The sequence below is a fragment of the Hypanus sabinus genome, chromosome 10 (genome assembly GCF_030144855.1).
Source record: "Hypanus sabinus isolate sHypSab1 chromosome 10, sHypSab1.hap1, whole genome shotgun sequence".
Classification (NCBI taxonomy): Eukaryota; Metazoa; Chordata; class Chondrichthyes; order Myliobatiformes; family Dasyatidae; genus Hypanus; species Hypanus sabinus.
In genome coordinates, this window is record NC_082715.1 from 28,611,872 (window position 1) to 28,628,311 (window position 16,440).

General features: G+C 40.7%; 1 protein-coding gene across 2 annotated transcripts in view; it reads left to right on the forward strand.

Annotated features, from left to right (window-relative positions):
- Positions 1-16,440, forward strand: part of moxd1 (monooxygenase, DBH-like 1) — a 205,526-nt gene that overhangs the window by 127,603 nt on the left and 61,483 nt on the right. Inside the window, exons 1-2 of one of the 2 annotated variants that reach the window (XM_059981576.1) lie at positions 4,604-5,452; positions 15,663-15,812. In XM_059981576.1, the coding sequence (XP_059837559.1) occupies positions 5,156-5,452; positions 15,663-15,812 (447 nt within the window). In that variant the 5' untranslated portion in view covers positions 4,604-5,155. Of the gene's footprint in view, positions 1-4,603; positions 5,453-15,662; positions 15,813-16,440 lie in introns of those variants that run through there. The other variant, XM_059981577.1, reaches the window with a different exon arrangement.

Here is a 16,440-nt window from a genome sequence, read left to right on the forward strand (position 1 = left end):
TCTTCTTTTTTACAATTTACTGGAATTAAATTCTGGACATAGCAGCCCTGGGAGAGAGAAATGGGTGTGCATTATCTTGCCCCCATTGAGAGTAAGCCACAATCTAGCCTCCTTCATACTCCTGCATCACCCATTTTGGATCTTCTTGGAAATACTTTGCATGCTATTTCATTTTAGAAAGAAGGGTCTTCATAGTTCGCTGTTATGGCATTCTCTTCACTTTTTGTCCTCATTTTCCACTTTAACATAAGGAATAAGAACACCATTCAAGTTGAGAAGTGTGAGCACTTGCTATGGAAAGTATTATTCTTTGTTTCACTTAGGAATTGGACTGAAGAGAGTTGCATGATGCAGGAAACTAAAGTTGTATTTCATATCCTGGCCAAATATTAAACTTTGTTTTTTTTATGTTGTAACCCATCTCTGAATAAGTGTTTGCTCCTCCAATTTTGCTCAATTGTGTTGCAAAAGGGTGGGCACTCTATATAAACAGCTGGTGAGTCAGTTCTTGGCCTGGTAAAATATTCAAAGCACAGGTCCAGTACACACACACACTTGCAACTTCATGAGAATGGATAACATTTAACACTGTACCATTTAATTCTACTTGAAAGAGGTCTCTTAGTTTTATCAATGCCATCCTAGTTGATTACACTTACAGTTGCTGTAGTTTTATTAGGTTCACCCCAAAATCATACTTAAACTGAAAGACCTGCTTTCCAACAAAGTAGAATACAGGTTAAAGCAACACTCACAAAATGCTGGAGGAACTCATCAAGAAGAATGGACCTGTCCTTGGCTACAACCTGGACTCTTTAGAGTTAGTAGTGGAGAGGACTTTACTAAACAAATTGTTATCCATTATGGACAAGTAGGTAGGAGTAGGTGGACAGTAGGTCATACTCTCCATGACCTACTGAATAAGCAGTGAAGCACCTTTTCGAAAAAACTCATTCAGCTCTGCTATCACAAGGATTGTTAAAGAAAATCTTTCCTACCAAATGCAATAAGCATATACAAGAGTTCATCTCTGTGCAACAGGAGAACACACATCATAGAACAATAGTCTCTGTTTTATTATTTTGTACATTATTATTGCACATTGGTAAATTATTATTGTGTATATTGTTATTCTGTACTTTATTATTAGTTAAGTCTGCAAACTGCTAAGTGCATTTTTAAATGTTTCTGTTGTAACAAAAGAATTTTCCACTCAGGATCAATAAAGTTCTTATTTTTTTTTATTTGTTGTTATTATGTTTTTTATGATTGCAAGACATTAAGAACTTAAAGTACTGCAGGCCTACCCCATCAGCGAGTTGCTCATTGGTGGAGAAACTGAAGGAGCTGGACTTGGTGTGGATCACACTGCTGCCTATGTCAGAGAGACGTCAGAGGAGTTGGTGACTGAAGGAAGAGTGTGGTTTAACAGAGAGTGATCATCTTGGTCACTTTTTTAGTGATCACAAGACCCTTTTGGACATTGTTAATGTGGAATGCTGCAAGTCCAATTCATTAATTTATTGGCAGACAGCCGGGGAGCTGCGTGGCTTTGGTTGTAGTGAGGACTAGGCCTCAAGCTGTGGTGTCACCTGTTCACAACAGCCCAGGAGAGAGGCATCAGAGGCGGTGTGGTGTAGCATCCAAGCTGGAATCAGCATTGGAATCCCAATGTTTGCTCAGCAGAAGACAAGCAATACTGCAGATTTCTGCAACATTCATGGATTCAGGGTCTTGAACTATATCTTTTTTGTGCGAATGTATTTTGTTTATCTTATATGTCTGCTGCTATCTTATATATGCTATATGTGCCTTGTGCTGAGTGTGACAGTTACTACTGTATGTTGCACCTTACCCCGGAGTAACACTCTTTTGGCTATATTCATGGATATTTATGTATGGTTGAATAACAATTAAACTTGGACTTAAACTTGAAAGGTCTTGTAGTATTGCTTCCTCCTAGCTCCAAGAACCTAGGTTCAATTCTGACCTCACTTGCTGCCCATGCAATAGTTTGCTCAGACTCCCCATGACTGTGTTGATTTCCTACAGGTATTCCAGCTTCCGCCCACATTCCTAAGAATGCTATTATGGTATTGACTTTTGTAAGTTGTGTAGGTCAACGGAAGGCATGCAAGAGTGAGATAGATCGACTGGTTAAATGGTGTCACAACAACATCCTTACGTTCAACACCAGCAAGACCAAGACATTGATTGTGGACTTAAGGAAGGGGAATTCTGGAGAACACACATCAGTGTTCGTTCAGGGTGGAAAGGGTGAGGAGCTTTAAGTACCTTGGTATCGACATCTAGGTATCTATTCTGGGCCTGACATATTGATGCAATCATGAAGAAACTATGCCAGTATCTGTACCTCATTGGGAGTTTGAGGAGATTTATCATGACACCACAGACTTGCAGTTCTCTGCAGATGTATGATGGAGAGATTCCGACTGGTTGCATCGCTGACTGCTATGAAGGCTCCAATGCATAGGATTCCAGGAGGCTGCAGAGGGTTGTAGACTCAGCCAGCTGCACCACAGGCATCTTCAAAAGTGCCTCAAGAAGGCAGCAATCATCATTAAGGACCCGGGACAAGCCCTGTTCTTGTTAGTACCATCAGGGCAGAGGTACAGGGACCTGAAGAACCACAATCAGCATTATAAAAGCAGCTTCTTTCCCTCTGCCATCATATTTCTAAATGCTTCAAGAACTCATGAAGGCAACTTGGCTATTTTGCTTTGGCATTGTTTATTTATTGGAATTTGTAGTAATGTTTAATGTCTTACACTGTACCGCCACCACAAAACAACAAACTTCATGACATATGCCAGTGATAATCAACCCAATTCCGCTTCTGAACATCAAAAGTGGATTTAGTAGGCATTCGCAAAAGGTAATAATTTTCAGATCAAAAATAGGAAATAAAGATCAAAGGAATTGCTTCCTTGGGAACTCATATAGATCGAAAGGACCAAACAGCCTCTTTCTGTGTCAATATAAGTCAATTGTCCTCTGTTTTGGAACAACATCACTCCTCCTGAAAAGCTTGCCTTCATGAGAAAATACTTTCCACTGTCTACAAAGATGAACTACACATTGCAATTCATTCCAGACTTTTCAACCATTTACTGTGCTCTCCGTAACAGCAATCAAATTAGGTCATTCATCTCCTCGAAACTGCTCTGGAATTAAAATTGATGTGACAGAATTTCACCAATCAGTTTAGATGCACGATTCTAATAGATCTATCAGTCTTTTTTTTTAGCTTTCATTTTAGTGAGTATAGTTGTGATTTTGACTTTCTAACTACCTGATGTGAAGAAATTCTTCCTAATATCCACTCTAAATGGCCAAATTCTAATTGTATTGTTTTGCCTCTAATTTTGAATTCTTCTGCTAGAGGAAGCAATTTTTATCTATTCTATTGTAAACATTTAAATTAGATCATCAATTAATCTTATAGAGTGCTTTCCTAATTTAATTATTTAATGCCTGTATTGATCTGGTGAATTCATTACAACTCGCAAATTTCTACAGATCACAAGCAATGCCTCAGAAGGGCAGAATCCATCATTAAGGACCCCCTCCCCCAACCAGGACGTGCCCTCCTCTCACTGCTATCATCGGGAAGGAGATACAGAAGCCTGAAGGTGCATACTCATTGATTCAGGAACGGCTTCTTCCCCTCTGCCATCCGATTTCTGAATGGACATTGAACCTCTGAACCTATCTTGCTACAGAGGGCCTCGGCCCGAAACGTCGACAGTGCTTCTCCCTATAGATGCTGCCTGGCCTGCTGTGTTCCACCAGCATTTTGTGTGTTGTTGTTTGAATTTCCAGCATCTGTAGATTTCCTCGTGTTTGCTACTTTTTATTTCTTTTTTTAATGTCTTACACTACTTATTTAACTATTTAATATATATTCTTTCTCTCTCTGCATTGAACTATAGCAACGTGGGCACTCTTCTGCGTTGGCACTGTTATAGTTCATCCTGAGATCACAGGAAGAAAAGTCTTAATGGAAAAAAAAGATTAAAGATATGAGGAGTGAAAATATCTAATGAATTTGAAGATTTGAACATTTAATCACACTCAAATGTTTAAGCATATTTTAATAATTAAATTAAAATATACTTTGTCTAGTGTACAAGAGAACTTTACTGGGGGTTGTTCTGATGCGTGAAGCACCAGCCTTAGGAAGGATAACAATGGGTCGCATGTAGTCAGTTGTCCATTTATACACATAACAGCTGCTGCACACAGTGAAGCTATTGTTTATGTGCAGATGGATATGGGGCTATTCCAAATATCAACGGCAATTCTCAAGACCGGACCTTGGTTTGCAGGAAATTGTAATTGCAAAGGGCAAAGAATACCGGAAACAACTTCCTTTAAAGAAATTGAGTATGCCATTTGATCATATGTCATTGAGTATGATAACACTCTTTCCACATTCAATAGCAAAAATAACTTTAAAATAAGTTTAAAAATCAATGTAATAAATAAATCCAGGAATACTTTGAATCTTGGTTATGACACTTGTCTCTATATTAGATCAGTATCTGGGCCGGGTTACCTGTACTTTGGGGGCAGGCAGTTACGTTTTCAGCCTATTTTGTGCGAGCCTGCCTATTTCGCCTCATTTGACAGCTTGTAGCCGAATGCTTGGGAAGAGCAGTAGCCGGGACAAGCGCAGAATTTGACCGAGTCACAGAGTGGGCATGCCCACATCTGCCCGGCAGCACATTGATTCGCGGCAAGCCCTGCCTTTGCTGATACTGACTTTCCTTCACATGGGACAGGCTTTCAGAGAGAATCGGACTCGCTGTCAGATTCCTGTCACGCACGGCCACTGGCTGGGGGCGGGGAACCAGCGGAGCTTTGATAACTTCCATCAGCTCGCCCATCTGTCCGTGGCTGGAAACCCCGCCGAGAAGCGGACCGACTTAGGTCGTGCGTCCTTGCCAGAGGCGGAACCTTTGGTGCTGCGCTCGCAAAAGCCACACATGCTTGAGGAGATTTAGACGCCAACCGAGAGGGGAGGAAAGGGATGCTCTCTTTACTGGGTGGCCAACCGTTGTGAGAACACATATCTCTCTCCCTCTGACTTGAAGGTACTTTCAGAAGCGCGTTTGAGAGCTGAGCAAGCGGCATGGTGTCAAGCTGTCTCTGGTGCCTTGTTTTGGTGGCTGCGCTTCTGCTGAAGTTGTGTCCTGGCGCGGCTGCAGCCACCGCGGGCACCTGGGCGCGGAGAACCTTCGCCCACCACGCCGTGCTGGACGCTAACGGCAGGTACCACCTCAGGTGGAAAGGCGACAACACCAGCATCACCTTCGAGGTGGAGGTGGAAACCAGGGGCTACGTTGGATTTGGGATCTCCCCGACAGGGTCCATGGCTCAGTCGGACATGGTGATTGGAGGCGTTGCAAATGGACGCCCTTATCTTAAGGTAAGGATTGCCGATCCAACCCCTGCCTGGACAGGTGCAGACAAGTTTCCGCGGTGCAGACAGTGGAGAAGTTCGACGTGTAGGCGGATTTCCACGGATTTCTGTGCCAGAACTTTAAAGCGGATTTGTTTGAATGCCTATCGCGCTGGTCTCTATTTATTGCAAAACTGTAAAACCAGCATAAGTTTGAGTGAGACCCCGCTGCTCAGAACGGAACGATAGGTCAGTAGCGGCTCAGCTGGAAGCATTCTTGGAGTCAGAAAGTTCCTAATATTCGATATAGTACTGGAACTGCGTGTGTGTGTGGGGGGGGGGGTGGGTGGGGGGGAGAATAAACGTGGACAGCGTAGGGGATAAAACTTCATAGAAGTTGATGGATTACAGATCAGGTGCTAAAATGAGGACTTTTCTGCTCTGAAGGTGGATGTGAAAAGTGAAGTGGCATTGCTTTGGGGGAGTTATCCCTGTTGACCCGGCCAATAATTATCATTCAAAATACTGAATGATAAAACATTTAGGCTATTTTCACATGTTTGTGCAAATGATCAGTTTTGTAGTCAACAGTGCCAATAGATCATCAGGAATAGAAGAAAGACAGTATCACGGCTGGAGTGTATGAACGTCTCTGCATAGCTGTTCTTCATATTCAGTGATAATTGGAATGTAAATCGAATTTTACTTTTTTTCGAGCATGGGTAAATTTCAACTAGTGTTCATGATGCTTAGAAATGTGTCTTTCCTGACTCACCAAATGATTTCTTTGCATCATTGATAAGGATTGGTCTTCAAAATTTGAATACAAAGCTACGCAATCAGCAACTGAATTGCATCCCATATCAAAAGGAAATGATGTATTTGAGGCGTGCAGTGTTAATGAATATGGGATGGCCCTGGGATAACAGAGACAATAATGAATATAGACGAGGTTGTGGGAGAGGATGACATACTGTATTTGTAGCTACCTGTTCCTCTGCCAAGTAGGATGCTCTGTTGGTTAACTTCTGAGCAAGTAAAATTGTAAATGATGAATCAGTTTTTAATTATATAATTGGTATGGAGACCATGGAAAAATTGATCATGGAACGGAGTGGGTGGTGCTGGTAATTGAAATGCTGCTTGAGTGAGATTCTGGGCAGTGAATTATGCCGTTGTAGAGAAGGGTTCCACCGAGGATGCACCAAGACAGGAGCAGAAGCTGTGAAGCATCTCAAATCAGGGATCTGAAACTCTGACCCAGCTATCTAGTTTTTAGGTGCTTATTAGAGGGTGGGAAAGAGATGGCAGGAAAATGTGAAGCTGCTTATTGTTGGCTGGCAATTTTAAATTGTAAGTGCACACAATTCAATTGCAATCAAACTCACAATGGATTTTTTTTTACCACAGCTCTCAATTTAATTTCTAGCAGAACTAAGCTTTAAATTTAACCCTGCGATGCCATTTTTGGATGCCAGCCAGGCTACAGAGTTTCTAATATGGTGGCCAAGAATCATGCGTTTTCCCTAGAGCTCCTATCATTCTGAGAATGAGGAAATAACATGATGTATTTTTCCATGTCTAAAGCAGGCATTACACCTTTGTGAAACATAAATTAATGTCTAGCAGATAGTTGAAGAAATGTTTACTTGCTCTCAGGTAGAGTTTGGGAGAACAAGACCTTGGTTATAGTTGAGACTGTATACGTCCCCTTTCATTCTTCTCAGCTTCAAGGAGCAAGGATCCAATCTGCTTAATCTAATCATATTAATTCAAAAGTGGCTGTTGTGGTCCCATTAACTAACGAACATGCAGAGATGGTGTTTATAGTGCCATGTATGGAGAAGGATTTGGGCACTTAGAACAAAAATGGGGAAAGATTTCTTCATGTAGAGCAGGGGTTCCCAATCTAGGGTCAACGAACCTCTTGCTTAATGGTATTGGTCCATGACATAGAAAAGATTGGGAACCCCTGATCTAAAGGAAGACAAATATGGAATTTGCTACATAAGTGGATTGGCGGCCCTGTTGTTGAGTATATACAAGGCAGGAATTGATAGATTTGTAAATATCTTGAGATACGAGCTTAGAATGGGAAAGTGGCACTGAAGTTAAAGATTTAGCCTTGATATTTTGGTGGAGAAGATATGTAGAATTGAATGGCTTGCTACTTCAGTTTCTTGTGCTAAGGAGAATAAATACTATTTATCAGAAGTTTGGAAGAACTTCCACATACTGGAGTATCAGATGTGCTTGTCCTAACCCCTAAAATGATATCAAGTGCAGAAGTGCTCCTCATTATCCTATGTATCTGAGCGGATGCTGGGCACTTCTCCTTTAATCCCATATATTATCAATGATCGAGGAATTCTGTTCCAATGTATAAGAAGAGCTGTAGAATTGCTGCTCAAATTTCTACATATAAGCTTTGTTTCCCCATTTGATATGTCAGTAAAGGAGCCAGAATGCTTTATTTGATCCTATATATTAGAGAAGGTTTAGGAGTGCTTTGGCCCTTCCGATATACCAGAGAAGGCTCATGGGAACTCTACTCTGCCACTTTTACTGGAAGAATTTCTTTCTCTGTGCTTACTTTTTTTTGCATTTAGTTTTGATTCAACATTTATAAATAATATTTTTATGGCTGTGAATTGCTGTCCTCATTCGGACTCCATGACTCCAGTTTTAAAATTGAACTTGCATATAAGTAATGCAAACCACTCAACTGTAATTTTAATTGGGTTATCATTCTTTTTCAGTCTTCCATTTTCTCATGCCCTTCCCTGCACTTCCTCTCTCTGCTTTTCACTTGGTTTACCTTGCCACACAAGTTTTCTCAGATTTGGGATAAAACCTTCAAATTTTCCAAGGAATTCTGGACTGATTTGTTTTCTTACTGACACAACTGTAAGCCTTACAGTTTCAGATATTTCCCTTGACCCAGAACACTTACCACATTGTGAGAAAACTTTCAACTTGAACCACAAGTTTTGGTGTTTTTATATATTGCACAGCCCTGTTTGTTTTAACATAGTTAAGCAATTCAGCTTGAAAAATGTGCTGCACAAAATTCTATGATTGATGAAGACTTTCGAGAACTTTTAGTGCAGGTCAAGTTGGCATTTGTCACAAATGGCATGCTCAATTCTCCATTCCAGTTCAGTTCCACATTATCAAATGGCATTTATGCATTGGTTTAGAGTAATCTTTTACCAAGTCTGAACTCTACACTCAGTGGCCACCCTATTAGGAACTTGTTAATGCAAATAGCCAATCAGCCAATCACGTAGCAGTGAATCAGTGCATAGAAGCATGCAGACATAGTCAAGAGGTTTCGTTGTTGAATGATGGGCTGGTGGCAGTGTGGTTTGAGTATCTCATGAAGTGGGATTTTCACGCACCGCAAAATCTAGAGTTTACAGAAGTTGGTGTGGAAAACTAAAAACATCTAAGCAACAGCATTTCTGTGGTGAGAACACTTGTTAATGAGAGAGGTCAGAGGAGAATGGGAATGGCCAGACTGGTTCAAGCTGACAGGAGTCACAACTGTGGTGTGCAGAAGAGCATCTCTGGATGCACAGTACATCAAAACTTGAATTGGATGGAGTACAGCAGCAGAAACGCATCAACATACACTTTATTAGGTATAAGGGTTGGCTACTGAGAGTATATCTTAAAGATATTTTTAAATACTCCATGTTGTGAGAAGTAATAAGCTGTTATATATGAAATATTGACATTTAGCAGTACTGAAATTAATTTAAAACCATTATTTAAAACCCAAATAGTAAACAGTAGTTCAACTCACGGAATGTTTTAGTAAGTAATTAATACTTGAAAATTGTTCTTGATAAAAATATGTTGTAAGTTTGCTCCAAAGATTGGTGTTCATTTCAAAAGTCTATTTTGAAATTAGATGACATGTTTATTATCTGTTAAATAAATTTGACCTCTTTGAGCCTAGTATAAAGCATTAAGTTGTTAAAATAAATTATAAACCTTGTAATAGTCATTTTAAGAAAAAATTGTAATGATATGAAAATCCAAGTATCATGGATCAAGGCACTGTTCCTAACAATAATATGCATTTAATTTAGTAAAACTTCCAAAGATCCTTGATATTTATTAAACAAAATTTGATATTAAGCCATGTATAAATTGGACGTTTATCTGAACTCTTCATTTAATGGAGTGTTTAATGTAGGAAAATCAAGTTGAGAGATGGAGAGGTATTTTGGGCAGGGCTAAGGGATTGGTGTTGGAGAAGATCCAGAACTTGGAGCCTAAGCAAGTGAATGCACAGCCATCAATGATGAAACGATTAAAATTGGGATGCACAATTGGCCATGAAGGGTGAAGTAATGGGTGACAGATGGCATATATTGTTCATAATAGAAACTGTTCTACATAATTCACAAAAACTATCATTGAGTTGTTGTGTTCACTTTAAGAGGTGGTGTCTGACATAATGGTGTCAGTATAAGGTGACTGCTTTTGGCTTGTTCGAAATGGATGCAGAGAGCTGCAGCTTTTGTTAAGAGCATAAAACGGCTCTCACATGTTTTATTCACTAAATCCTACATTGGTGACCCTGACGCTCTTGGACGATTCCAGAGTTACTCAGCTACATGTTGGACAATGCAGTTGCTTTGAAACTGCTGGAGTTTTGGGAGCAGCACACTACCACGTGGTTTGCCCAGTTCATGCAGCAAGCAATCACAGCAGACAATACTAAATTTTACTACATGGAAGCATTGCTAAGTAACTCCACTACAGCCAGAGCTGTGAGTCTACTAGACCCACCTGCACGTGAAAACTCCCCTGTTGCAGATTTCTGGGTGGTCTGAGTCTGAGTGCGCTAAATAGTTGTTCCCCTTACCTGGCTTGGGTGATGCTAGGCCTTCTGAACCAATGAACCAGATGCTATTCCTCCTGGGCAACCACCATCCTTGTTTTACTTTTAAAGGACTCTTTATGCAACAACTGCCTGTTAAAGTTCGCACAGTCCTTGCTAATACAGCCAAGAAGGAATATAGGAGCTTGCTAAAATAGCCAATAATGTACACTCAACCAGACACTGATTCGTCGTTCCTCCTCCTTGTCCTGTCTAAATAAGCCCTGTTAGCAGAGCCTCCAGCACACTCAGCCCGAACCAGATAACGCGGGGTTAATGGTTTTACCATGTGCACTGTCATGCAGCTTTGACAGGGCCAGCGCATTGGGACATCAATGATCTGTGAACACCATAGGTTCCATTTGCCAGGGTCATCTACTCTTCATTATGGACACCATTTCAGGATGACTCTTCGTTTGTGACATGGGTGCTCAAATGAGAGTGCTGCTAGCATCGCCCGTAAGGCAGAGAATGATAGACCCTTGCTGGAGTCCGCCAACGGCAACAGGATCTGTACTTATGGGACACAACGGCTGATGCTTCAAACGATGTTGTGGGTGCTGTGCACAACCAATTGGCTAGAGGCCTGTGGTAGCCACTCACTCCACCTTCAGCTGGCAGGTCTGCAACCCCCACCCATCGAGAGGAAATACAGCATGTTTTACTTCCAGGCCTCTATCTGGCCATCCACTATTTTCATTTTCTACTGGGGGGGGGGTCAGCATTTTAGTGTTTTTTGACCTCAAACCCTTCATGCATGCAATGGCCGAAGTGTCAGACCCTTCAGCTGCATAGCAGCATCACCACTTGGCCTACATTTCAGAATTCACTACCGAAGTACAGCACATCAAAAGGAAAAATAATGCTGTGGCTGATTGCCTCTGTGGAAGAATAAAGGATTATTTGTTTGGTGGCACCAGAGCTGCTGGTACTTTTCCATTATGACCCTTAAAGTTATAAGGTTTTTTGCATATGGTCAGCCATAAAATCAGTCCTGGCTAACTGGTCGATATCCTGTTTTTCTGTGTGTTCAGGACTAAAATTACAAACTTCTTGTTTCTGTACTGTGTAAAAGGAACTTTCTGCAGCTTATTTGGAGTCTAGGATGCCCTGATTGTGAGGTGGACTCGCTGTGATGTATCTTGTAAATAAAGTGAGTTTGATCCTGGTCTTTTCAGAGTCCACTGATCAAGATAGTTAGTTTTGCTAACAGCCTCTCATGGCCCACATCAATGCCATATACATCAGGGTTGACTATACTGCCATGGCAGCTGACCAAGCTACCGATCTAGAGATCCAGGTTTACAGGACAGTAGTCATGGGTCTGTGGTTGGCTGACATCAAGCTCAGGATTGCAGGAGTTTCTCTCAACCAGTTGCCCTCACTGTGCCGACAAACTAGAGGCATAGTGCTTTTCAACACTGCCTCTTGCTTCCAGTCAGGAAGGCTTCACAGCAACTGGTTGCTTTAAAGTTTGTGTGGCATGGCCTTAGAAAAGATGCATGAGACTGGAGTGAGGCCTATGTTGTGTGTCAGTGGGCAAAAATTAACCGTCACGTTCAGACATCATTGGCACCTTTTAAGGTCCCTGAGGAACGTCAATGTGGACCTGGTTGGTCCATTATCCCATCGCTCACCCCCCACCCCACCTGCAGTTTCATGCATTTGCTTTTCAAGTGGACCATGCCACCAGGTGTCCAGAGGTTGGCCCACCTAGCATCGAAGATGGTTGTAGATGTGCCTCAGCAGGATGACTGTTTGGCATCCCATCTGATATTTCTTTCAAACATGGTCCTCAACTCACGACAGACCTCTGGGCCACAATGGCACAGACCCTCAGCGTTAAATTGCATCTATCCACAGCTATCATGGGTTGTCCAATGGCCCATGTGAGCACCTTCGCAGTTCCTTAAAGGCTGCTCTGACATCCTCCTTAACAGACAAGTGTTGGCATGATCATCTCCAGCCGGTCCTGCTGGGGCTCAGAACAGCTCCAAAAGAAGACCTGCAGTCCTCTGCAGCCGTGTTGGTGTACGGGCAGCCACTACAGGTGCCGGGTAATTTTATTCCTGATGCCTCAACATCTTGGTTTGTGTTTCAGCAGCATTCCATCCTCCTCAGTAAACTCAATTCCTTTCCACCTATTCCTACCTCTCATCATGGTGTACAGCACTCTTGGGTTCCAGTTGACTTATGTTGTACTTTGTTCAATTTTGTTTGCCTTGATACACATCAATACCCCCTTAAGCCTCCTTACGATGGCCCTTTCTGCGTTTTAGAATGGGATAAAAATTCTTTCATTGTAGCTTAGAAGTGTAATGCTGAATATATTTCTATAGATCACCTTAAACTGGCCCACCAAGATCTGGTCAGTTCCACTACCATACTCCCCTCACACCCCTTGATAAGTCAGAGGCACCTGCTGTTATTTCAATCAAGACACATAGGATGTGAGCTCCAGACAGAATTTCAGTGCTGGTTTTGGAGGGTTCTGGGGGGCCGCGTGTAGGGTAATGTCATAAGTGACAGGTGACACATATTGTTGTGTTCACTTTACGAGCCAGTGTCTGATGTAATGACATGAGTGCAAGATGATTGCGTTTGGTTTGTTCATAATGGAAGTAAAGGGCTGTGGCTTTTGTTAGGCAGATAAAATGACTCTTGCTTGCTTTATTCACAAAATCCTACAGCTAAGTACAAAGACATCTGAGAAGATTGTAGGGTTGTAGGAGATCGTAAGATAAGGGCTGAGTGGAGCCATGGAACGTGTTATGTCATAACTTATCATAGAAGTAACATATAAACCTTGAATTGGGTTCAGATAGAGTACCTGGTAAGTCTCTGAAAACTTGTGCCAATCTACTGGTGGGGGAGTTCAGAGACATTTTCAATCTCTCATTGCTACAGTCAGAAGTTCCCACCTGTTTCAAAATGGGCAACAATTATACCAGGGCCCAAAAAGAGTGGAGTGAGCTGCCTTAAAGTCTTTCATCCAGTGGCACTCACATCTACAGTGATGAAGTGATTTGAGAGGTTGGTCACTGCCAGAATCAACTCCAGCCTCAGCAATCTGCCTATTGCCACAATTGGACTATGGCAGACACAACCTCATTGGATCACCTGGACAATACAAACATCTATGTAATTTGACTGTTTATCTGTTTATTGACTACAGCTCAGTGTTTCATACCATCATAGGAAAACCTACAGAACTTTGGCCTCTGTACATCCCTCTGCAACTGGTTCCTTGACTTTCTAACAGTAAGACCACAATCTGGGTGGATCAGAAATATCATCTCCATCTCACTGACAGTCAAAACTAATAACAGGGATGTTGTGCTTAGCCCACTGATCTATTCTCTCTTCTCACACGACTGTGTGGCATGGCACAGCTCGAACACCATCTATAAGTTTGCTGACTATATAACCACTGTTGGCAGAATCTCAGATGGTGACGAGAGGGCGTACGAGCAACATAGATCAGCTAGTTGAGTGGAGTCGCAGCAACAACTTTGCACTCAAAGTCAGTAAGACCAGAGAGCTGATTGTGGACTTCAGAAAGGGTAAGATGAGGGAACACACAGCAGTGCCCATACAGGGATTAGAAGTGGAGAGGGTGAGCAATTTCAAGTTCCTGGGTGTTGATGCCTCTTGAAGACCCAATCTGGTCCCACATACCTATGCAGCCATAAAGAAGAGAAGACAGTGGTTATGTTTTATAAGGCATTTGAGAAGATTTTGTGTGTCACGTAAAGCACTCAGAAATTTCTACTAATGCACCATGGAGAGCAGTCTAACTGTCTGTATCACTGTCTGATGTGGGGGTGGGCGGAGGCTACTGCACAGGATCAAAGTCAGCTGCAAAGAGTTGTAAAATTAATCAGCTCCATCATGAGCATGAGTCTCTGTAGTATTCAGGACAATTTCATGGAGCAGTACCTCAGAAAGGCAGCATCCATTATTAAAGACCTCCACCACCCAGGACATGCCCTCTTCTCATTGTTACTATCAGGAAGGAGATACAGAAGCCTGAAGGCACACACTTAGTGATTCAGGAACAGCTTCTTTTGCACTGCTTATTTAATCTTACTATTTTATATATATATACTTACTGTAGCTCAGTTTTTTCCTTATATGATGTATAGCTGCTGCAAAGTTAACAAATTTCACAACACACGTGGTGATATTAAATCTGATTCTAATTCTGAATTATTTGAGGCTTTAACTGTTTAAGAATTGTGTCATCCTGTCAACTCTAGAAATACGTTAAGTTGTATTGTTTCTAAATGCCTCTTGTGTCTGGTCATCTGACAGACCTACAGAAGCCTGAAGAACTGCAATGGTTGAATATGTCATATAACATGCTTTGCTGTGTTAGAGATGAGGTAGTTAATATTATTTTGTAGTGTTATGTGGATCTTTGGTTCGTCAGATCAAAAGTCAAGTTGGAGCAAATGAGAAAGCAGAATGTATTTATATTTTCAATGTTGTTTTCTTGACCAACCGATCAAAATACAGCGTGGAAAGTCTGTCAATCTACAATGAATTTCCTCTGAGGTCTCCTGCACAAAAACACTGTAGAATTGAGGTAAAATTGAATCCTCTTTGAAGATGTATCATTAGCTGGTATACTAATAATTAAGATTTTGGCTTATTTTACAATGAACAATTGAAAGCCACAAACAATGGACTGATCAGAGGTCATACTTGCTGAAGATTTAAAGAATTATTTTGTTTATAGTTAGTATTCATTCTAGAAGAGCAAAATTCTGAATGCGAGGTTTAAGCAGTTGAAAGTGAAGCTGCAAAGAACAGATCAATAAGGATGAAGGAAGGTATTCATTGTAAAAGAAAGTAGCAAGTTGATGTGGACAATGTAAAAATGATGGTGAAGATGTAAATTAAAAAATGTGAAGAAATTAATTGAAAAATAAGTCTGGATTCACTGTGACCAAAAGCAGTTTCCTAATAGTTACTAATATTAGTTTTTTAAATGTTTAAACATTAGTTTTTGTGTAGAATTTATGATTGTTTCAATTATTTTTTTCTACTTGCCAACAATACATTAATTTATATCCTTTGATCCAACAGCACACGCTGAAAGTACATTTTTGGAATATGTAGCCCATGATTTTCTGTCCAATAATTGTAGTGAATGGCAAATCATACAGAGGTCATCAAAAGTCCTTCTGCAAATGTTCCTTAGTGATAGCATCAGATCATTGTTCCATCTTGTTAATTTGAATTGTTGGCTGTTCCATGGCATTATCTGTTTTTTATTTCTAAGTATAAAATTCTACAGAATTATATCACAATATTGCAATTTATCATTTTTTTTGATAGGACTATAATACTTTGAACCTTGATGGAAAACTGAATAAGGATTACCGTCAAGATTACCGTCTTGAGTATGGCATGGAAAATAGTACACACACAGTAATTGCCTTCTCAAGGGATTTGAATACTTGTGACTATCAAGATAAGATTATAACGGTAAGAATTTCATCTTCTATATTTTATTAATATTCTATGTGATTTTACAATGGTAAACACAATTATAATCATAGCATAGAACAATGTTGTACATGGAATTACTGAACTAGATACCAATTTTAATTTTTTACTTTGAAATATAGAAATTCAAATTTTGATATCCCTCCTTATTTTTATTAATTAGGAGTGGAGGAAATCATGTTTTGAAATTTCCTCTACCTAATAATAATTTTTATGAGAATCTTGCCTGTAAATTTCTCAGTCTTTATTAGGTTTAAGATGGCAATTTTCAGCTCTGGGGAAAAATAAAATACTTTAGCTTAGAACTTGAACCCATTCATTTCAGATTTAAAGTACACAAAGTGCTTAAATTTTGTTTTTAGCCCATTTCAGTTCACATGAATGATCATTTACGAGTTGACGAGAGGTTGGTCTGTATACATCAGGGCATCAATCACTTTAACACTGCCAGCGATTCCCTGGCATTGGATGCACAGTTAACGTTACAGATGCTGCAGTGCACATTTTTGCCACTGTGAGCAGAGACTAGAGCTGCTGGAGTAAATCTAAAGCAAATATTATTCGGTGACAAAAATGGAACACATTGTGTAGGGTTTGGGAATGGGCC